This window comes from Vulpes vulpes, unplaced genomic scaffold, assembly GCF_048418805.1.
Source record: "Vulpes vulpes isolate BD-2025 unplaced genomic scaffold, VulVul3 u000000690, whole genome shotgun sequence".
NCBI lineage: Eukaryota > Metazoa > Chordata > Mammalia > Carnivora > Canidae > Vulpes > Vulpes vulpes.
In genome coordinates, this window is record NW_027325818.1 from 359107 (window position 1) to 382561 (window position 23455).

The window sequence follows — 23455 nt, forward strand, 5'->3', positions numbered from 1 at the left end:
AATTATCAACATTCTGCCATTCTTATTTTTCCTAATCCCCATTTTTTATTGAAGTATTTTAAAGCAAATCCCTAGTACTATACGATTCCACAATTGCTGGCCTATAAATATTTCCATATGTTTCTCCAAAAGATAAGGACCTTTTCTTAACATAACTACAACACCAACACCAAACTCAACAAAATTACTAATTCCTTAATATCATCTGATACCAGTCACTGTTGAGTTTTACCCAATTATCTCAAAAATACTTTCTGTATGGATTTGTTCAAATCAGGATCCAAACATGGCCCATACTTTAGGCATATACTTTTTAGTCTTAAGGCCACTTGGTAGAATTTCAGGCCTAGAAGAGTCAGGACTACTCAGCCCAAAGCCTCTCTGAACATCCCAGATTTTCTAACCCTAGGAGCTTCAGGGTGGCCTCTCCCTTGCTAGAGGAAGGAGCAAGCCATCCAAACCCCTCATCAGATCTTTGTTCCCCAAAAAAGGATGTAGTGACTGTAACCTCAGAGTGAGATGAGGAGGGGAGCAAAAGGAGAGTCACAGAAATGCCTTGAAACTAGCCTTCTGCTCTGCCTCCTGTCCAGACAACCCCAAACCCCATTCCCATTTGGTTCAGCTGTGTAAATATAATCATAATTACAGTCATTCCTGGGAGCTGCTTTCCATTATGCCTAATTACAGTACAGCACAATAATCATTAGGTGTATCATTAAAGATGTGTCAGATTGACTTTGTCATGAGTTTTATTTGATTTCCATTCAAAACTGCTCCAGTACGCACAGGCATCAGAACTTGTTGCTCCTAGTCCCTACCAGGGAGCAGGAGACCAGCTGTCTGCAAGCCAGCAGCTAAGCATCTATCTCATCCAGTTCCATCCTGTCCCCTCTTATCCCAACCCCTCTCCTCCCATTCCATCCCATCCTTTCTACTCTGTGTTCACTGGTTTCCCTGTAGCCCAGGCCAAAGGTGCCTGCCTGTCCTTCCTCTCTTCCCCTCCACAGGCTGCATATCTGAGCTTGAGGCAGAATGATTCACACTTACAAACAGAAACCAGCAAAACAACAAAACCCTGCAGGCTCTGCCAGCATCAACTGCTGCTTTCCCTGTCTTTTTTTTTTTTTTAAGATTTATTTATTTATTCATTCAGAGAGAGAGAGAGAGAGAGGCAGAGACACAGGCAGAGGGAGAAGCGGGCTCCATGCAGGGAGCCCAACACGGGACTCGATCCCCAGTCTCTAGGATCACACCCTGGGCTGCAGGCGGCACTAAGCCGCTGCGCCACCGGGGCTGCCCTGCTTTCCCTGTCCACAGGGATCTCAGTCAAACTTCTTATTGACTCAGTGCATGCAACATCTTCATTATTCTCCCCATTTGGGGGATAGGGAATGTGAGATAAGTCAATGTGTCCAAAGTCACTGAGTTCACCATTAGCAGAACCAAGAGAACCAGAGGCTGTGGCTATTGAGCTGGAGCTTCTGTGGGAGCCAAGGCCAGGTCAGGCTCTGTCGATGAGCATTCCTCTCTGCTAATGGGTGCATTTTCAATTTTCAAATGTACTAAATGATGCTGCTGGGCAACTTCCTGAGAAGCAAGCACATGAGAGTTGAGGGATGGGAGTGGAGAACCATACTTTTCTAGCTCGCGTTTGCAGGCTGTGGGAACCAAGCCAATAGCCTGGACCAGAAAGCCTCCCAGACCCTGGTACATTCTCAGGCTGCCCCTGCCAGTGGGTTTCTTGCTGCCCGCCAACACCAAGACAGTCACTAATCAGGCAAACCAGTGTGGAAGAAGCATGTATACCATATCAAATCTTTGCCTAATGAGCGTTCCTTTGGGGTCCTGTGCAGATCCAATAAATGAATTCAGCGCGTGTAAGCTCAAATGCTCATTTGTTCAGCTAGCCTTGAATGAGAGCCATCTTTGTGCCCTGCTCTGTGCTAAGTAAAGCTACCATGGGCTTCTTGCTTCTGAGAGCTGCACAGTCTAATGTGGAAGAAGGGCATATAAACAAATATGTCAGAGAAAGCCAGAGGACTATAAAAGGCCTTGCATAAGCACAGAGGAGGGAATAAGGAACTTCACCTTTGGGAAGTCCACAAAGACTTCAAAGATGTTACATTTCTGAGTCTCGAAACCTGAGTAGAAATGGTCTAGGCTGAGAAGGGAGGGCCGAGCATTGTTTCCAAAGAGAACAGAAAGACAGGACAATGCAACAGAGCATGAAGGAACCCAGGACCCTTTTGCAGATGGAAGGTCAACGACTTTCCATTAATGTATGTATCTTAAGGCCTTAATAATTTAAAGTCAAACTTCCAGATGGACCATAACTCTAGTTTACTGATTTGCCAAGACCTTTGCTTCCCCGCCCTGCTTTTGTGGCAGCCTTTTGGCTTTTTTTTTGTTCCTTTGCATTTAACTTAAAAACTGATGCCAAAATACGCCGTTTCAATTTGTTCATTCTAAATTTTGCACCGATCACACTGGCCTACTGAATGGTTTAACTATATGCTCTAAGCTTCTCAGAAAACAAAAGGAGTCCTTTTTTCCTCCTAGAATCAAACCCAAGGAAGCAGGGCCTGCTGTGGGGAAGGATAATACAAAATCTCTGAGGACACCTGGACTCCATGTGCTAGGCCTTTGTTGCCCTATGTCTATTCTCAACCAAATGGCCTGTGTGTTTAGCTGCTGACTGCCATCTTCGTTAGAGGGACATTAAAACACTGTTGGTTTGGGGCACCTGGATGTCTCAGTGGGAAGAGCATGCAACTCTTGATCTTGGAGTCGTGGGTTTGAGCCTCACATTGGGTGTAGAGATTACTAAAAAATAAATAAATAAACTTAAAAAAAACAGTGCTGGTCTAAGTATGGCAAGGTAATGAATCATCCTTCTGTGAACTCTTAAATAAACTATTGGGGATGAGTCACAGTATACCTTTATTAATTTGCTGAAGAACGTTAGCCACATCTAGAGCATTGAAGGGACCCAACAGCCCCAAGTTAGTTTTTGTAATCAAAGTGAAACCCCCTCCATTGGTCTGGCCTCTAGAACTTTTCACAAAATTTTTTCCATTGATCCTCATAAACAGCCCTTTAAAGCTGGCAGGGCAAAGATTTGTGTTCCCATTTTACCAATGTGGAGACTGAGCCTTGAGGGGTTAAGTGATTCCAAGTGGTTCCAATGATTGGAAACCAAACTCCCAATCACATTGCTGGGAGCTTTTCTACTGCCCAGAGCTGCCTGCTCCTGAGCCAGCCTTTCCTTCATATTGGGGTGGATGTGAGTAGAGGCAGCTCACTCATTCATGGGACATCTGACTGAGGTTAAGCACACAGTCTATAGGCTCCTTGTACTGTTCACAGCACAGTCGCCTTAAGAATGACCTCCAGATGTTTGCCATGTTAGCACCAAACTAGCACAGTAGATAGAGTGATAAAGACCAATCTCAGGAAGCAAATACCCCTCCAAGATATAAGTCATTTACTCCCTTCTTTCCAGCAGGATCAGGTTCAACCTGCATAAATCTATTTTAGTGTATTTTAATTGCTTGTAAGCTAAGTGTTTCCTGGATATGCCACTGACCATGAATAATTAGAATCATTTCAATGACTGGGTTTTTGAAAGTGAATGGGAGGGAGACAAAAAGGGGCTGCTTAGAAGGGAGAGTCATTTGTTAAAAGGCTGAGTGGGAGCATTGTCTCAGCCTTCTCCAGTTTTGTATTTTTCATGATGTCACTAGAGCTGCCTGTTTTTCAGCTACTCTGGCTGACCTTCATTTTTTATGCATCTCTCAAGTTAAGTAATGCCAGCTGCTGACGACTGGGCCCAAGTGGCCACATGTCAGAGTCATTCATTCACTCAGCAAAGATGTATGGAGCACCTACTATGTACCAGGCCCATACCACATTTCAAGGATGAAGAAAAGAATAAAGCCCAGTTCCCAACCTTAAGGAGAACACTGCCCAGAGTGGGAAACAGGCATATAAACAAGCAATTACACTCTAATGTAATAAGTGCCAGAATAGAGAAGTTCACAATGAGCTGTGGGAATCCAGAGGGGGAACTTGCTCCATCTGGGGGAGTTGGGGCTCGTACAAGAGAGAAGCAACATTTAGCAAGGGCTGAAGGGAAGCAGAAGAGTCAATCAGATAAAGAGGAGTGGGAAGAGTGGCTACAGTTCAGTGTGGCTACAGTGTAGGAATTATGGCGTGGACCATGGTATAAGACTTGAGAAGTCAGTTGGATCAGACTGTAAAGGCCTTTGTATGTCCTGCTTTTAGAGTTTGGACTTGGCCCTACAGTCAGTGGGGAGCCAATCACAGTTTTTTTTTAAATATTTTATTTATTTATTCATGATAGACACAGAGAGAGAGAGAGAGAGAGAGAGAGGCAGAGACACAGGCAGAGGGAGAAGCAGGCTCCACTCAGAGAGCCTGACGTGGGACTCGACCCAGGGTCTCCAGGATCAGGCCCCGGGCTGCAGGAGGTGCTAAACCACTGAGCCATCCAGGGATCCCCACCACCAGTTTTTTAGGTAAGGGGAATGACATGATCAGATCTGAATTTCTGACAGAAAACTTAAGGAGGGCGGGAAGACCAAGAAATCAGTTAGAGGCTGACTCAGAGAGCACTTCTTTGCTTTGTCTTCCCCTCTGTACTCCAGGAGCTCCTTGCCTGCACATCTATCATGGCACTTACCACAAAGCATTAGAATTAGAGTTTCCACAGCTGTCTCCCCAGAAGCTGGGTCTCATTCATCTCTTTGTGCCCAGAACCTGATACGCAGGAGTGCTCAGGAGATGTTGGTATCAAGTGAATGAGAAAACAAATGCATCAATCAGTTCTAAGCAAATACAACCCTGATTTGCTCCCAAGTAACCACTCTGATGGCTATATCAGAGACAAATCCTACTCTGATGTATCAAGTCCATCCATGACTTTTCCACTGACTCTGCCAAGCCCATCAGTCTATCATTCTCATCACAAAGAGAAGATGTGCTTACAGAGAAGACAAGAAAGTTGCTTACAGAGCTGTGCTGGTGCTGGTTATGACCCAGTACTGTGTTCTTTCTCATAAATTAATTTGTGATGACTTTTCTAAAATATATCTTCATTCTTCTTCCTCTGCCTTTCTTACCTTCTCTCCCCTCCTATTTAAATCTTACTCATCTTTCAAGGCCAATTCAGTTTCCAATCTCCTCCATGAAATCTTATCCATTACCCATCCCCTACACTCAGAATTAAGAATTCCTACTCGAGTTTCCATAGCTCTAGAGAAATGATTCACCTCTAACTCTCATCTTCTTGTAGTTACTCCTTTAGATGTCTGCCTTCTCTACTAGACTGTAAGCTCCTCAAGGCCAGGGATTGTCTGCTTCATCATTGTCTTCGAGCACCTCCCACCCTGCATCCTACCCAAACACATAACCAGTAAGTGTTTTCAAACAGTAACCAAAACATATTGCTAGTTATCCAGCTGCCCCCTGAGAAAAACTCTGTCTTCTTGCACATGGTTAGACATGGGTTTTTTCTTTCACCTGACAAATGGAGAGGGAAAAAAATCATTACTCATCAAACAATGAGAATGTCTCATAAAAATGAGATCCCCTAATCTCTATCCCTGAATCCCATATCACCTTAGGTATTTTGAAAGCACAAAATCCTGTGCCTCTAAACTAAGTACAAGCAGACTGACCCATTGACGGTTGTAAGTTCAAACCTTTTTGCTGAGGAACTTACTGTATGATGGAACTCACCTATGGTGCTGAGTGAACAAAAAGAGAAGATGAACGTTCTCTTTGGAAAGACTTGTACTGTATTTGCTCCACTTGGAATGCATTAAGTATCACATACCAAGAATTCAAGTTTTCCAGGTAGAAATGTCAAGCAGACAGTTATAAATGCAAGCCAGAGCCTGGGGATAAATAATGAACCCATGGATGTAGATCTCCTGCATATAAGTGATTAAAACAACAGCAAGAAGTGTAAACTCTTGCAGAGAAAGGGGGAAAAGCTGAGAGCAAAACCCAAGGCACCTGTTAAGAGACAAGTGAAGGAAGATGACCCAGGGAAGGAGACTGAGAAGGAAGAGCGGTGGTGATGAAAGAGAAGATAATGCCACAAATGAGGGGGGTAGTTGATGATATGTGCTGGAAAGAGATCAAATAGGATAAGTGATAACTGAAAAGAAGACAATAGGTTGGCAATTAGGAGGTCACTCTTGGTCTCCTAAAGCAGGTATAGCAAATATAGGACACATATGACTACATCTCCCCAGCCCCCACACTGACACCATGTACCCCCGTGAATTACATGACAAAGTGATTGTGGAATTTTCTTGATGAACCTAGACACAGCCTCAGAACCCTTCCCAACACAGTACCCCAAGCAGCTACTACCTATCAATCAGAGTTGCCAACAAGCTGAAATCTCTTTGTCATCCTTTTTCTATAAAACATTTCAGTGGAGATGTGAGGAAGAAGACAGACAGCTGTAGACTAAAGTGTCTGAGAAATGAAGTGGTCCAGGTGGTGAAAAAAAGAGGCATTTGAATAAGTTCAGGAGTGAAGGTATAGACAGAGGGTAGTTGCTTGGAGTAGTATAAAGATCAAGCCAAGGGAGCATTTACCAATCTGCCAGTAGAATCCATTTTCAAGGTCATCTTAATACTTGTCCAGCAGCCAGCCAGGTAAAGCAATATCTCTATACTCTCCCCTCTTCCATTCCCACCTTAAGGAAAAGTTGATGTAAAAAAAAAGCTTCATGTGTAGGCTTGTTTCCAAAATACTCATTTAATTAACAGAGACATATGGTATAACCAAAGTTGGCCCTGCACATATTTCTGAAGGAGGAATTCTCTCTAATAGTGGAAATGTGAGGACCAGCAGTGATGTGGGGAAGGTATTAGTCTTGGCCAGACCCTTTCCCAAACCCCTGAAGCTACCCTAGTCAAGTGGCAGCTACCCATCCTTGTCTCTTTTGCCACCTCCTCTGTACCTCTTTCCTTCCCTCAACAATGTACTCCATATTCATCTCTTCTCCTTTCTGTCACCTTTGTTCCCCTGCCTTTCTTGTTCGATCCCACCACTTCCAATTCCTCATTCCCTTCTTCTCTCTTCCATTTAGTTTTTTTAATCCCTTTCATTTGGGGGTATCCTTCTCTTCTTGATCTCTCTGCCCTCTTCCTGATTTCAGGGTTTGTAGATACAGAATAAGCTCTTTGGAACTCACCCCCATGCAGTCTCAAGGGGCATTTTTAAAGAAATCTAATTTTACTACTGTCCACTACATGCAGAACTCCTGTTTCTTTACACAGTTGATAAAACACAATAAAATAATATTATGATCTAGCATTAAATAACATTTACTGAGCATTCACTATGCTCCAGGCACTGTTCTAAGTGCTTTACATGAATTAATTCATTTATTGTCACAACAACTCTGTAAGGTACATTCTGTTATTGTCCCCATTTTACAAATAAAGAAAGGCAAGACACAACAGTCAGGTGACTTATCTAAGGCCATACAGCTAGTAAACGGTGGAGCAAAAATTTAGGGCTCATCCCGTAATACTCCAGAAAGCTCACTTTTTTAACCATGCTGATTGCTTCATGGTGTAATGGAAAGCCCAACTGGGCTGGAAGTCCAAAGCCATGGTTAAAGTTTATATCTCTTACTCAGCACCTAATAGAACACGCACAAACACAAACACACATATACACATAACCACATAACACACACAAATTACTGTGGATTGACCTTAGTGAATAAATAATACACTAAAGGGTCCTATATATGTGTTCATGAAGCCTATAAGTACTTTAGGTAGTGAAATAAGGCTAGTTAACACTGGACATATGCTTTGTTTAAACAGAATTGGTGTTCAAATAAGCTAACATTCCCCCGGTTTACCTGATTATTTTGCTTAATAAACATTTTCTATACCAATAGTTAAAATGCCATTAAAACATCTGAATAATAAAACTGTTTCCATGGCGTATTCATTCATTCTCTCATTCATTCAAACATTTTTGGGCACTGGAGCCTCACCATAAAACAGTTCTTTTTTTTTTTAAGATTTTATTTATTCGTGAGAGACATGGGGAGAGGGAGAGAGGGAGGCAGAGACACAAGCAGAGGGAGGAGCAGGCTCCATGAAGGGAGCCCGATGTAAGACTCAATCCTGGGTCTCCAGGATCACGCCCTGGGCTGAAGGCGGCACTAAGCCGCTGAACCACCCGGGCTGCCCCCATAAAACAGTTCTTAAGTGCTAACTCTGTGTCCAAGGGATGAAATGATTAATGCAGATGGAATACAGATGTAGTCTAGATGGGATGCTTGGTTTCCATCCTCATGTCCACCGTGGTAACGTCTTATCTCCAACAGCCGTATCTTCCTAACCTCTCTTGGTTATACACTGAACACTCCTAATTCCCCATTCCCCTGCCTACAAGCAATTGCCTTTGAAGTGCTGCTTCCTGCCAGTTCAGTCCAACAGCTGATGGGGTTATTATTTTTGTTTGTTTGTGTTATAAAGCCATGGTAATAAAATGTACCCCTAATAATACCACTGCAATTTTATGTTCTTAAAATGTACCATAAATGATATATATAATAACTGAATTTCCTGTAAACAGAATTTTTTTCTGGGGAAAGGAGAACTTTTTTGTTTCCATCATGGTTAGGCCAAGGCTCTTTGATGGAGTAATTGGTGATATAGGAAAGGCTGAGAAGCATCATACAAGACCATATTATGGTTCAAAGCACTGGTGCTATGTTATTCTGGTTGTGATGAGTTCTGTTCACAGAGTAATTCAGGACAAGAAATGCTCTTCCTGGTTAGGGCTCACGTCACAGTCACCAGCCAACTTCCCCAGCTGAAAGCAGAGTAAAGTCTCAGGGATCTATAAGAGGGATTGGCACAGGGGGTCCTGGTCGTCTCAGTCGGTTAAGTGCCTGCATTCTGCTCAGGTCATGATCCCAGGGTCCTAGGATCAAGCCCCGCATTGCATAGGGCTCCCTGCTTGGGTAGAGTCGGCTTCTCCCCCCCTGCCCCTCCCCCTTGCTTGTGTGCTCTCTGGTGCGCTGTCTCTCTCTCTCTCTCTCTCTCTCTCTCTCTCTCTCTCTCTCTCTCATAAATAAATAAATAAATAAATAAATAAATAAATAAATAAATAAATAAAATCTTTAAAAAGAAAAAGAGGAATTGGCACAGACCTTAGGCTTACCCTAGTGGAATCAAGTCTAATTTTTAGGAAAAGGCAAACCTTGAGTTAACAATGAAAAATTTTAGAGGGGCTTGGAGTATTATAAAAAGAGGGCTGGCTAGAAGCAGTATAACTGTTTCCCCTAGCGACTAGGAGAAAGGAATACTGGTTTAACCACGGGAGCGTATTCCTTTAAGCATCTTCCTCATGCTGAATCTCATCCCTAAGACTGTGAGATTTCACTTTACTGTTCTCTTTCTTTCTCTCTAGCTGTTCTTATCTTGCCCTATTCATTGGATCTTTTTATCCCCCTACCACGTTAGTCCTCAGCCATGACCTCACTTCCATACACCATCATCACATCTTCAGCTGCCTGCTAGGCATAGTGATCCAGATTCCCTCTTATAATCTCAAACCCAACTAAACCCAATCCCATTGCCTTCCCCTAGCCATACTAGCTCTTTATGCTAATTTACCCCAGCTCTGTCAGTGGCACAGGAATTCTCCAGCTCAGCCAGACTCAAAACCTGGGAGTCAACTTTGACTTCTCCATTGTCTCCTTTCCTCCCCAGCCAATCAATTACAAAAGTCCTGGTGACGACAAATACCCACCATTTGCTTTGACGTGGATGGAACTGGAGGGTATTATGCTGAGTGAAATAAGTCAATCGGAGAAGGACAAACATTATATGGTCTCATTCATTTGGGGAATATAAAAAATAGTGAAAGGGAATAAAGGAGAAAGGAGAAAAAATGAGTGGGAAATATCAGAAAGGGAGACAGAACATGAGAGACTCCTAATTCTGGGAAACGAACAAGGGGTGGTAGAAAGGGAGGTGGGCGGGGGGTGGGGGTGACTGGGTGACGAGCACTGAGGGAGGCAGTTGATGGGATAAGCACTGGGTGTTATGCTATATGTTGGCAAATTGAACACCAATAAAAAAAAAGTTCTGGTGAGTCTACCTTTACAATGTCTCTTTCCCATTCTCTCCATCTCCACAAAAATCACCCTTGTTCAAGCCCTTGTTATCTCTCCCTTGAACTATTGCAAAAGCTACCACACTGGTCACCCAGCCTTTCTATGCTTGCTCCCAGGTTTCCTAAGGCACAGATCTAATCCTGAGGCTGCCCCAGTGCCTGTTACAGCAAGTCCTGTCTCCTCAACCTGGGATTCAGGCCTCTGATGCTCTCCTTTGCCAACCTCAGCTAACCCACAATCCTTGCTGGTCCCCAGATTTGTCCAGCAGTCTCTTGCTTCCACTGACTACCTCCCAGCCCATCCCATTCCTGCCAGTTTGCAATCACCCTGTCTTTCAAGACCCTAATTCTCAAAAAAAAAAAAAGACCCTAATTCTCTCTACTGGATGCAAATTTTCTCGGAATCCCAAACACATTTTATCTTCTTCATTCAACAAACATGAATTGAGCGCCTGTTATTTTCCAGGCCCTATGCTAGGAGTTATAGGTAAGATAAATATGAATAAAACAGTATTCTTCCCTTGTGGAGCTCTGGGGCCAGAAAGACAAACATAACTAACTCTAAATCCCTATCAGGCTGCCTCCGACTCCTATCTTATGGGCCCTTCTCTTCAGCCTATAAATATACTTAAGACCTTCTCATCTTAAATCATCCACCTTACCCCAGCCCTACCCCATGTCAATCTCTTAAAAAGTATATTCATACCATCATTTTCATCTCCACTTCCTCCTGTTCTGACTCTCCAGTCCACTCCAGTCAGGCCTTGTCCACACCCTCCACTGACTTGACTACAGCAAAGTTCTGCTTCTCATGGACAATTCAGAAGACTGCCTTCCTTTTACTTAATATCTCTGTAATATCTCAAATTGTCGCCAGAACTGTTCCCACTCCCTCTGTCCACCTCTGAAGTATTGGCTGTTCTCCATGACTCTTTCTTTGTTTCTCTTCCCTTCTCTCTCTGCAGTAAGCCTCTCCTGCCAGCCAAGGCAGTTTGTCGGCAATTCTCATCCAATTTGTTTATCACTAACAACCCCCAAATCTCTAAAATGTATCCTGTATCATAGGCCCAACCTGTCCCCTAAATACCAGAGCACTATATCATTAGAATCCTGACCCTCAAAATGCTTCCTGCTGAACTCCCCACATACACATATACCTTACCACAAGCCCTTGTCCTCTGCCTATACTCCTCATCTCATTAATGCACTTCTTACAAAGTCAGGAAATCCTTGACTCTCTCTTCTTTCTTACTTTCCACATCTAATTTATTGTTCAGTCCTATTGATGATATTTTTTCAGTTTTTCAATCTCTCCATTCCTCCCACAACTGTTATGGTTCATGTCCAGATACCACTCATCATGGCTCTACACCAGCCTTCTCACTGGTCTCCCTACTTGCATTTCTCCCCTCAAATGCTGTTCCATTCTCCACCCTGTAGCCAATGAGTCTTCTAAAGGAAACAGGTGACCTATCCATTCCCTCATTTATAAACTCCCCCAGGTTTTCATTTCCTTATCCCACAAATAGTTATTTACCAACTACTAGGCACAAGCACTGCTTTGGGAACTGGCAATACAGCAGGGAGCAAAACAGTGTTCTGCCCTCATGAACCTTCTAGTCTGGAATAAGGCCAAATGCCTGAGTGCGGGGAGTGGGCAGCACCTACTGTGAAACTCATGCCTGCCTTCCCAGACTCATGTCCTAATTCTCCTTATGCCCTACTCTCAAGCCATATCAGATTAATTTCAATGCCTAAAATGTTCTCTTCTGTTCCATGCTCCTTGCCTTTGCCCAGGCTTTCTTGGGAATGCCTCCCTCCCAACCACCATACCCTATTTGCAGACTACACCCCCCTATACAATCATTTTTCCTGAGGTAATTTAAAGGCTTCCTATAGGTAGTGCTGATCTCCAGAATGACCTGGGTTCAAACCTCAGCACTACACATGCTGTGTGACCTCTGTCAAGTTATCTGACTATTCTGCACTTCAAATCTTCATCTTAAAATGGAAATAATTATAGTACCCCCATATGGGTTGGTTGTGAGAACTAAGTTAGTTATAAAAAGTGCTGAGACACTTTAGGTGCCTGATACATATAAGCCTTTAATAAATGTTTTTCTTACTTTTATCTTTAGTCTTATTGTTGTACCTCTCATCACACTATTCTATAATAACTCTTCCTACTAAACACGTCTTACTGTCTTTGTAACCCATGAACTTACTTGGTCAAGCATGTAGTAGGAAGAAAGAAGGATAAAAGGATTGGCAGCTCCAGGTCTATGGCTTGGTTTCCTGTGACCAAATTGAATTATGAGGCAATAAAAGCAAATTTAAGACTTCTTCTAAATATCTTCTTGACTGAATATCTAAGTGTATATATACTGTTTGCATTGCATGAGCAATAGCTAGAAAGGAGTGATGAAGAAAAGTGCCTTGAGCTGGGCTGACCTGAATGAGAACTGAGCTATTTCATTTTTTTATTAATTGACTTTTGGGTCCAGAAAGGATCAACTACCCTACAGTCGCCATTACCTTCAGTTCCCATCCCTCAGCCCCACTTCATACTTTCCATTTGCCTCCTTCCTACTACTGTGTTCCCCTCAAAAAAAGTATAAACTGAAACTCAAAAAGCAAAAGGAGTGCTGAGGGAAAAGGGGAAGCAGTGGAGAAGGGTTAGCACTTCCCTCCTTCCTTTGCTGAGATCAAAGTCAGCATTTTGACTGGAAGGCCAGCTGGCCTCTTTTATCCTCGCTCCACCTGTCTGGGAATGGGACTGCTGCCTGCCCATTTCCTTTCCTCTTCAGGGCTGCAGGGCAGTTTCAGGGTGGGGCCTCAAGCTATTTCTAGTGCTGGCCAAATCCCTCCACAACACTATCTCCTTTGCCTTATGTGATCAGATTTCCTTTCCACCTCTCCAGTAACAAGTGGCGGGAGCATAGGGCAGGAAACGGTGAGAGAAGTCAGTTTCTCCACAGGCCCTAGGTGGAGCTAACCGTTTAAGCAAGTGGAGAGGACGCTGGGGCTGCTGGGCTTTGTCTAGCAGGAGGAACAGATTCTTCTTTCTGCATAGCCACCCCGAGTAGTTGGCCCCAAATCCCCCAGGGTATGGGTGAGGCACCAGTTAGGTAAGGGCCTCTTGCCTCAGGAAAAGGGAATTCACATTGACTGAAGTCCTACTATGTTCTGGGCCCTGTGCTAGGCCCTTTTGTTTATATCATCTCAGTGGTTTCTAACAACCCAGCCAGGTCAGCATTTATTATCATTCCTCTGGTAGCAATGACAAAAGAGAGATTAAGCAGCTCGCCTGAGGCACATGACTAAATCCTGATAGAACATCCAGCTCTGTCTGAATCTAAAGCCAGTGCTCTTTCCACCTCATCATGCTGCCTCAAGAGTCCAGAAAAGCTGTTAATATCATGAGTTGGCCCTTTGCATTATTCCACAGAATTAACTGAACAGCCAGCTAAATCTTTTGTGAATGAATTTCATTTAACATAACTTTAAAATAAAGGTCTAAGGGGAACCTTTGATGACTTGAGTTCAATTCTACAGAGTGTATGACAGAAGTTCCTGCCTTTGCAGAGTTCAAACTCTAGTAGAAAAGGGTTAACGAGTGCCAAAATAAAAGCATGATATAACACAGAAACAGCGAAATGCCATGAGAGAGACAGAGGGGGAAATAGGGCAACACCTTTGCCTTAGATATAGCCTCTCCCTTCCAGTTGCCCATCCCTTCCCTTGGCCCCAAACAAAGCCTCCTAACGCTGGGACCAGCCAGCTGCCATGTTGAACTTGATCACAAAACAGAGACTTTCTTAAATCATCAATGTCCCCTAGCCTAAGAATAATGCCAATAAGCAGGACCTGGGCATAATATTTCATTGGCAAAGGTGGAGAGATGTCTAAGAACCCAGGCTTGGTTATTACCTGCAACTAGCCTGCCTCAGCAAAGAATGGGTAAATAATGAGTTAGTTAAAGCCACGTGCTAATGCAGCCAGATCAAGAGCCTTAATCCCAGTCAAACTGAGTTTTGTTACATAGGAGTCAGTTCTGACCCCAGCTGACCATCTTGCAACCGTGTGCTCTTAGTTAAAGAAGGAACTAAAGCAGTAGAGTATGGGTAACCACATTGTAGGCATTCACAGTGCAGGCATATTGTTTCAAACACTCAGCCCTAAACAGCTCACAACATGTCTTGCTGACGGAGGATCAACAGTGTTCCTCTGCCTTCATAGATGGAGGCAGAACATTCTCCCCTCCTATACAGGGAGGCATCCTGCCTCTGATTTTTTTAAAAGATTTATTTATTCATGAGCGACACAGAGAGAGAGGCAAAGACATAGGCAGAGGGAGAAGTAGGCTCCTTATAGGGAGCCCAAAGTGGGACTCAATCCGGGATCCGAGGATCATGCCCTGATCCGAAGGCGGACGCTCAACCGCTGAGCCACCCAGGCGTCCCCTGCCTCTGATTTTTATAGCACTTTGATGTTAGGGATTTGAGTCCTCTCACAGAGTGGTTACTGCATTGCATCTGTCTTTCTTCTATTGCTCTCTCTAAACCCATCTTTCCATACCCGTGAAATGAGTGTACTACTTGACACCCCTTGGAGGAAAAGAGGTCGCCTAAGGAGAGAGCGCCTGTTTGAAACCTTCCTTTCCAGAGCCAAGCCCACGAGATCCTCAAACTTGGACTGAGGGGCCCTCCTTAGCTAAAAATACAAACTTCTCAAGTTTCTTTGATCATAATAGGAGGTTAGTTTCTGAATGTATCCCCCAGGTAACCCCTCTTGTGTTTTCCATATATGGGTTTGGTGAAGATGATCTCCACTCAAGGCTTCTTCTATCTCCAGAACTCAGAGCTTCAGGCATCAGAACGTAATTACTCCAGCAGGAAGGCCCCTCTTCCCTTTCCATGTCCATCCATTTTTAAAAAGGCATTATAATTAACATTGAGAGAGTCTTGGACATTTTCCTTACAATTAAGTGTGTAGAGTTTTCCATCATGGATGTGCAAAAGCCATCTACCCATCAAATTACCCATGAATTCCATAAAGATACTCTTAGAATCCTTAGAGATCTTCCACAACCTCTCCCATGGTGCCAGACATACTTCCAGACTCTGAACAAGGATAATTTCGTGGCAAATGCAATAACCCTGGGCTTCTCTCAAATTCATGACACATATCCAGATCCCTTTTTTCATGCACTGTCTACCATTTTTCCCATGGAATTTGAATCCCCCTGTTTTACTTACTGCCTAACAGTATCACTATTGAAAGCATGTAACGTTAAGGACCATATGCTCTCTCTCCAGAGACTATGCACAAATACTATTTCTGTTAAAAACTAAGCTGAAATAGTAGTTTTGCATACTTCTCATTCAAAGACTTATCCCAATTGAATGATTCCCTTTGTCGTGGAGTGTTTTTCCCCAAGCGGGCCCTAATAGAGAAGCTGAATCAGATATTGTGACTTACCAGAGGTCACAAGGAATCATCTAGTGAGCTAGAAATAGAATCCAAAAACCTTTATTTTGATTCCCTGAATTTAAAAACAAATAAACTCTACTACAGAGAAAGAAAAATTGGAGAAACTACACTTGCTTGACATTCCTGGGTCAGGGAATTCAAGGCAACCAACACTAACAGGCAACTGCCATAGTCCGTGAGGATTAGGATGTGAATAAGACATAAATGCTGCCTGCCCTCAAGGAGCTGACATTCCAGTGCAGGGAGATCAGGTCACTTTTGAAAAACCTCTATCCAATGCAAAATGTGCTTATGAAGACTTAGTGGATCCCAGAGGAGATCGTGCCCATCTTTATAGTCTCCTCAGCAACCAGCACAGTGACCCACATGTGATATGCAGGCAAGCACTATTTGTTGAACAAGGGCCAAAAAAAAGGTACCAACAGAACATTCTGGGAGTTGTTAGAAAATAAGGGACAGCTTTGTGAAGGAGGTGACATTTGAGCTGTGCCTAGAAGGATGGGGAGGTTTTACACAAGCAGCAGGAATTGGGGGGGGGGTGCCTTTGCAGCCCAAACAAAGAGCAATGGCAAAGATCCTAAGGGGTGACAAAGCATGGTGTGATTTGGGAGAGCCCAGAGCAGGCCAGTGTGACTAGAGAACAAGAGGCAGTAAGAACTAAGGCTAGAGAAAAAAGTTAAGACCTAAGCAGAGAGAATCTTGAACAACAAGTTAAATAATTTACCAGTGAACTGTCACTGCAGGTTTTGAACAAGAGAAATGGTACCACAAGAACAGGGCTGCCTGCTGTATCATCCTGCTCAGCCCCCCTGGGCCTCCCTTGCCTTGTCAATAGTGATGGTTTCTTTTGATTGTTTCTGTGTGTATGTAGTTCGATTTGGAGGTTTTCTGTGGTTTAGCTTTTTTTTTTTTTTTTTTTTGGCCTTTCCCTTTTCCTTACAGTTTTTCACAGCATATGGTCCTGATTATGTGTTGGAAATCACGCCAAGCTGCCGGCCAGACCGCAATGAGCCCCACCGAGTACAGCAAATCCTCAACTACATCAAAGGTGAGCACCACCCCTCAAGTCTTGCCCTCCTCATGCCACCCAGCTTGTGGTGGCCCATCAGTGGGGGCTTCCCTAAATACCATTTGTCTTTTGGTGGCTAATCATTTCACTGACTTAGAAGGGAAACATCTTCTTGGCCTGATAGCTTGTAGTTGGAATTCCACACTGACCACTCTGATGGGATTGTCATTTGGCTAGTTAATGTCACCTTCAGGGGGACAAAAGGTTTACCTTTAGGCACCTCCAGTGAAAGACCAGTTCTAAAGTGTGCCCTGGAACCTTTTCCTTTTAAAAGAGCAACAGTAAAACCCTATTTTTTGAAGATTTCGTTTATTTATTCGAGAGAGGGAGAGAAAGAGAGGCAGAGACACAGGCAGAGGGAGAAGCAGGCTCCATGCAGGGAGCCCGATATGGGACTCGATCCTGGATCCCGGAATCACACCCTGAGCTGAAGGCAGACACTGAACCGCTGAGCCACCCAGGCATGTCAAAACCCTCTTTAAAATGAGGGAAGTTCAAGCCAATTCAGACTTAAGGTAGAAGGAAGGAGGGGCTCACAGACATTGTGTTCCAGTGTAGTTAGTTGGTCCAGTATGGCCTTGAGAGACTGTCCACCTACAGTGGATATTCTGGTGCCCTGAGGGTGGGCTCCCCAGTCTTAAACAGAGCACTGGAGATGGAATTGTTGCCCTATCCTGCCCTCCCCTCAGCCTAGCCTACAATTATTCTGGCTTCTGGCCAGAGGGAAATGGCAATCATCAGGTTATTATCCTTTTGATCACACTGTCCACCAGCTATTTAAGGATGCTGCCCTTAGCTTTCCAGTAGAGCCTCCCTCCTAACCCCAATTGCTACTCCACAACTCAATTCACTTTATCTACATTATAACGTCGTTCTGGTGACCCATTTTCCTGTTTAATTGAATTTGTATGTATGTGTGCATATTTTTTTGGATCCTAATTGTAGTGTTAACAAGATAAGGGTATCATATCGCCCATCTTGTAGAGTGAAATTCCCATGCTTATTCATATAACGACCAAGATAGCAACAATTCTCCTACCTTTGACTCCCTAGTTGGAATAGAATCCAGCATGAAAGGGAGGCCTGTACTGTATCAGAGGTAGTCTGAGGGAATACATTGTGTCCTAGGGAGTTTTTGCTGAGGGTTATATTGAGACCCTATCCTTTAGTAGTGTCCAGTTTGTGACAACAGCCAAGTCCTTGGGCAGGGTCTCCATGTCCCAGACTCCTTTGGCCAGAGAAAATTTTCTAAGCTCATAAGTCAAAGGCCTGTAAGGTTAAGCTCACAGCAATGCTTATCACCTCTCTGGGGTGTCCCATAACACTCAGCCTTCTCTTGACCCTATAGTTTCAAGCCACCTCCCTCTAGCTTCTCGGTAGATATCAACCCCACAAATTCTCACTTCCTAACCAAATCCTCCTCCCTTGTGCAGTCTTTAAGGCCTTTAAACTCTTTCTATTCCTGGCCTTTTGCCAATCCTTCTCATTGTGCTGCAGCCCTGATTAACACTAGTGCTCCAACCCTAATTTCTTCCTGCCCCTCACAGACCCAGGACACTTTTTCTGTTTCCTTTGGGACTGATCCTGGACCAACTTCTCTTACCCCTCTTCTTCAACCTTGCCATTTTCCCCCCATCCAGCCTCTAAATCCTGGTAGAGAACAGACAAAGCAATAGAAACAGAGAAACTAAACAAGCCTCTGCAGCTTCTTGCTCACACCTACATATGTGCAGATATCTGTATGCCTCATGCTTTCTTGCACACATACCCAGACACATATCTCCAGAATGATGACATCTTGCTATTGGAGAAATGGAAATAATAAGGGAGAGAAGACATAAGGAAGGTAATTCAAAGGGAAGAGAATTAGGAAAGGTAAGGAACATAGAAGAGTAATAAATTTTTTAAAAGATTTTATTTATTCATGAGAGACACACAGAGAGGCAGAGACACAGGAAAGGGGAGGAGAAGCAGGCTCCATGCAGAGAGCCTGATGTGGGACTCAATCCTGAGACTCCGGGATCACATCCTGAACCATCCAGATGCCCAACCGCTAAGCCACCCAGGCAACCCAAGAAGAATAAATTTTTAAAAGACTTGAGATAAAAGATTACTTTGAGAGTTGGGAAAAAAATAATAGGAAATCTTAGAGGACGTGTAAGTTACATGTGAATCAAGATTTTTAAAAGATCCTGACAGGTTATAGCAATATTCTGATTGTAGCACAATGAAATTAAACTTGGAGAAAATGTGGCATTTCTATACACTAACAATGAGACTGAAGAAAGAGAAATTAAGAGTCAATTCCATTTACAACTGCACCCAAAAGCATAAGATACGTAGGAATAAACCTAACCAAAAAGGTAAAGGATCTATACCCTAAAAACTACAAAACACTTCTGAAAGAAATTGAGGAAGACACAAAGAGATGGAAAAATATTCCATGCTCATGGCTTGGAAGAATTAATATTGTGAAAATGTCAATGCTACCCAGGGCAATTTACACATTTAATGCAATCCCTATCAAAATACCATGGACTTTCTTCAGAGAGTTGGAGCAAATCATCTTAAGATTTGTGTGGAATCAGAAAAGACCCCAAATAGCCAGGGGAATATTAAAAAAGGAACCATAGCTGGGGGCATCACAATGCCGGATTTCAGGTTGTACTACAAAGTTGTGGTCATCAAGACAGTGTGGTACTGGCACAAAAACAGACACATAGATCAATGGAACAGAATAGAGAATCCAGAAGTGGACCCTCAACTCTATGGTCAACTAACATTTGGCAAAGCAGGAAAGACTATCCACTGGGAAAAAGACAGTCTCTTCAATAAATGGTGCTGGGAAAATTGGACATCCACATGCAGAAGAATGAAACTGGAACATTCTCTTACACCATACACAGAGATAAACTCAAAATGGATGAAAGTTCTAAATGTGAGACAAGATTCCATCAAAATCACAGAAGAGAACACAGGCAACATCCTTTTTGAACTTGGCCACAGTAACTTCTTGCAAGATACATCCATGAAGGCAAGAGAAACCAAAGCAAAAATGAACTATTGGGACTTGATCAAGATAAGAAGCTTTTGCACAGCAAAAGAAACAATCAACAAAACTAAAGACAACCTACAGAATGGGAGAAGATATTTGCAAATGACATATCAGATAAAGGGCTAGTATCCAAGATCTATAAAGAACTTATTTTTTTATGTTTTTTAAAGATTTTATTCATTTATTCATGAGACACACAGAGTAGAGGCAGAGACATAGGCAGAGGGAGAAGCAGACTCCCTGTGAGGAGCCTGATGTGGGACTCAACCCCAGGACCCCGGGATCATGACCTGAGCTAAAGGCAGATGCTCAACCGTGGAGCCACCCAGGTGCCCTATAAAGAACTTATTAAACTCAACAGCAAAGAAACAAACAATACAATCATGAAATGGGCAAAAGACATGAACAGAAATCTCACAGAGTAAGACATAGACATGGTCAACAAACACATGAGAAAATGCTCCGCATCACTGGCCATCAGGGAAATACAAATCAAAACCACAATGAGATACCACCTCACACCAGTGAGAATGGGGAAAATTAACAAGGCAGGAAACAACAAATGTTGGAGAGGATGCGGAGAAAAGGGAAACCTCTTGCACTGTTGGTGGGAATGTGAACTGGTGCAGCCACTCTGGAAAATTGTGTGGAGGTTCCTCAAAGAGTTAAAAATAGATCTGCCCTACGACCCAGCCATTGCACTGCTGGGGATTTACCCCAAAGATACAGATGCAGTGAAATGCTGAGACACCTGCACCCGGATGTTTCTAGCAGCAATGTCCACAATAGCCAACCTGTGGAAGGAGCCTCGGTGTCCATCGAAAGATGAATTGGAGGGGATCCCTGGGTGGCGCAGCGGTTTGGTGCCTGCCTTTGGCCCAGGGCGCGATCCTGGAGACCCGGGATCGAATCCCACATCGGGCTCCCGGTGCATGGAGCCTGCTTCTCCCTCTGCCTGTGTCTCTGCATCTCTCTCTCTCTCTCTCTCTCTCTCTCTCTCTGTGACTATCATAAATAAATAAAAATTAAAAAAAATAAATTAAAAAAAAAAGAAAGATGAATGGATAAAGAAGATGTGGTTTATGTATACAATGGAACATTACTCAGCCATTAGAAACAACAAATACCCACCATTTGCTTAGACGTGGATGGAACTGGAGGGTATTATGCTGAGTGAAATAAGTCAATCGGAGAAGGACAAACATTATATGGTCTCATTCATTTGGGGAATATAAAAAATAGTGGAAGGGAATAAAGGGGAAAGGAGAAAAAATGAGTGGGAAATATCAGAAAGGGAGACAGAACATGAGAGACTCCTAATTCTGGGAAACGAACAAGGGGTGGTGGAAAGGGAGGTGGGTGGGGGGTGGGGGTGACTGGATGACAGGCACTGAGGGGTGCAGTTGATGGGATGAGCACTGGGTGTTATGCTATATGTTGGCAAATTGAACTCCAATTTAAAAATATAAATAAATAAATAAATTTTTCACAACAACAACAAAAAAAAAAAAAAAAAAGAAAGAAAGAAAAAGAAAATGTATGGACCAAGAACTGGGTCCTCCAAAGCAATTAGACACATAAAAGATGGGAAGATGTGGCTCAGCAGCATTTTGTCTGAATGAGTTAAGGATTTTAGTCAATGTGGACTTCAGTGTGAGTCTCCAGGACAAGTTGGCCTCCAGAGAAGCTGATGCAGTATCAACTTCATTTTCAAAGGGCTCTAGACATACATACATACATACATAGGCTCTAGACAAATAGGAGCATGCTACTGGTCAGTCAGGATGGGGAAAGGACTATAGACCAGGCTCCAAGAGATCTGATTGGAGGAGCTAGGGCTTTTGGAGAAAAGAAGACAAGGGGAACATGGCCTTCATATCTCTGAGGAGCTGTCCCGGAGCAGAGGGCATAGACCGAGTCTATGTGGTCACAGGGCACAGAGCTAGGACTCTCAGGTAAATATTATAAAAAGGCAAATTTTTATTGTAGAAGGAAGAATTTTCTAACATTTTGAACCTGTCCAAAGTGGAGCAGGCTTCCCAAAAAAGAATGAGGTCTCTGTTGCTGGAGACATGCACGTAGAGGCTAGATAATCACTTGACTGTCATATCATAGAAAGGCTTCTGCATTGGGGGAGGGTGATTGTACTAGATTATTGTCAAGATTCCTTCTAATCCTAAGATCCGAGGATGCTGTATGTTAAAAATGAGAAAATAGAAAAACAATAAAAAGAATATGATGAGAGTGCAGAGGTTGGTAGATGTCACAGTTGTTGGGGCAGTGGCAGGGGGATAATACTGTGTACAGGAAAGAATTGATGAGAAGAAAAGAAATTAAATGGCTGAGAGTGGGTGGGGAGGAGCCAGGGAGGGCAGACAGCAAGTAGAGTGGCTATAGAATACTAGGAATGTTCAGATTTTCCATTTAGCCATCTCTTTCATATTGGCAAAGTCTTGTGTTCTAGCCATGCAAATGAGCAGAGCACACAAGTCAAGAACCAAAAAGAAATTCAGCTAAACCTAGAAGAAACAAGGCTAGAAAGAAGTCCAAATGTTGCTAAATATGGCCCGATTAACCTGCTATACTGAGACTGTGCCCCTCCAGCCTGGTGACGCATGCTGCCATCAGATAGTGGGTTGCCATGACAATGGTCAGTGTGGAAAAGCTGCTGAATTTTCTACATTCTGAAAAATTTTCCTGAACCTGCCTACATGACTTCTCCTTTATTCTTACATATAAAAACCTCAGCAAGGCCGGCCATTTCTCCCTGTATCTTTTGCCCTCCTTCCCTCATTTTAAAAACAAAGGAGGGGGAGGCATGGATTGATTTGGGAAGATGGTATGTCAGTGATGAAGTGTATGGATTAAGCTCCACTCTATGAGAGGGAGTTTAGCCAGCATGACTTGTGGAATTTGTTAGCCTTTGAGGTTGGTTTTTTTCTCTTTCTCACCACATCCCTGAAAGCACAGAAGATGGGATTTTTAACCTACTAAAGATCAAACCTGGGGAGGTTCATCTTATAGAGATACATTCCATATGCTACAGGTTGACTGGAGGGACAGGCAGATTTAGACCTTACCTTATCCCATCTTTACTGCCCATTAGACTTTCAAAGAGGAAAAAAAAAGACAAAAATAAAACCTTGGAGAATCAATTCAAGCTGTTAGCTTTATACAGGAAAAAGCTATGTTTTGCTCTAACAAATTGCTCTTTTCATGCCAATAAATCTCAAAGATATGTGTCAGTGTTCACAAGGAAGTGTGGATCACTCAGCCTAGCTCATGCCCACTACTGTAAAACCATCCTCACACCATCTTCATATGCTCAAACTTGTTTGCCTTTCCTCTGGTTGACATACTCCAGAAGAGTTGGCTCACACTGAACCTTCCAAAGTTGGAACAGTGCTGATGTGATCAATCTCCAGGGGTGGCTAGCTCCCCAAGCCTGCTTGGCTCTGTGTGATGCAACCCAAACCCAACCTTCTGTGGAGGAGTGCAGAGGGAGTGTGAGTTGCACATGTGTATGTGTTGGCACCGTAATTGGAGGTTACAACTCATTTGCTCTGAGTTCCCAGACTGTACCCCAAGTTTGCCTGGTATAGAAAAGGAGACAAATAGGGCCAGGAGGTAAGAAGGAGGAGGAGGGGGAG

General features: G+C 43.3%; 1 protein-coding gene across 6 annotated transcripts in view; it reads left to right on the forward strand.

Moving 5' to 3' along the window:
* Positions 1 to 23455, forward strand: part of HDAC8 (histone deacetylase 8) — a 220873-nt gene that overhangs the window by 175077 nt on the left and 22341 nt on the right. For all 6 annotated transcript variants that reach the window (XM_072746342.1, XM_025982838.2, XM_072746350.1 and 3 more), the window contains one exon: positions 16624 to 16729. In XM_072746342.1, the coding sequence (XP_072602443.1) occupies positions 16624 to 16729 (106 nt within the window). The remainder of the gene's footprint in view (positions 1 to 16623; positions 16730 to 23455) is intronic.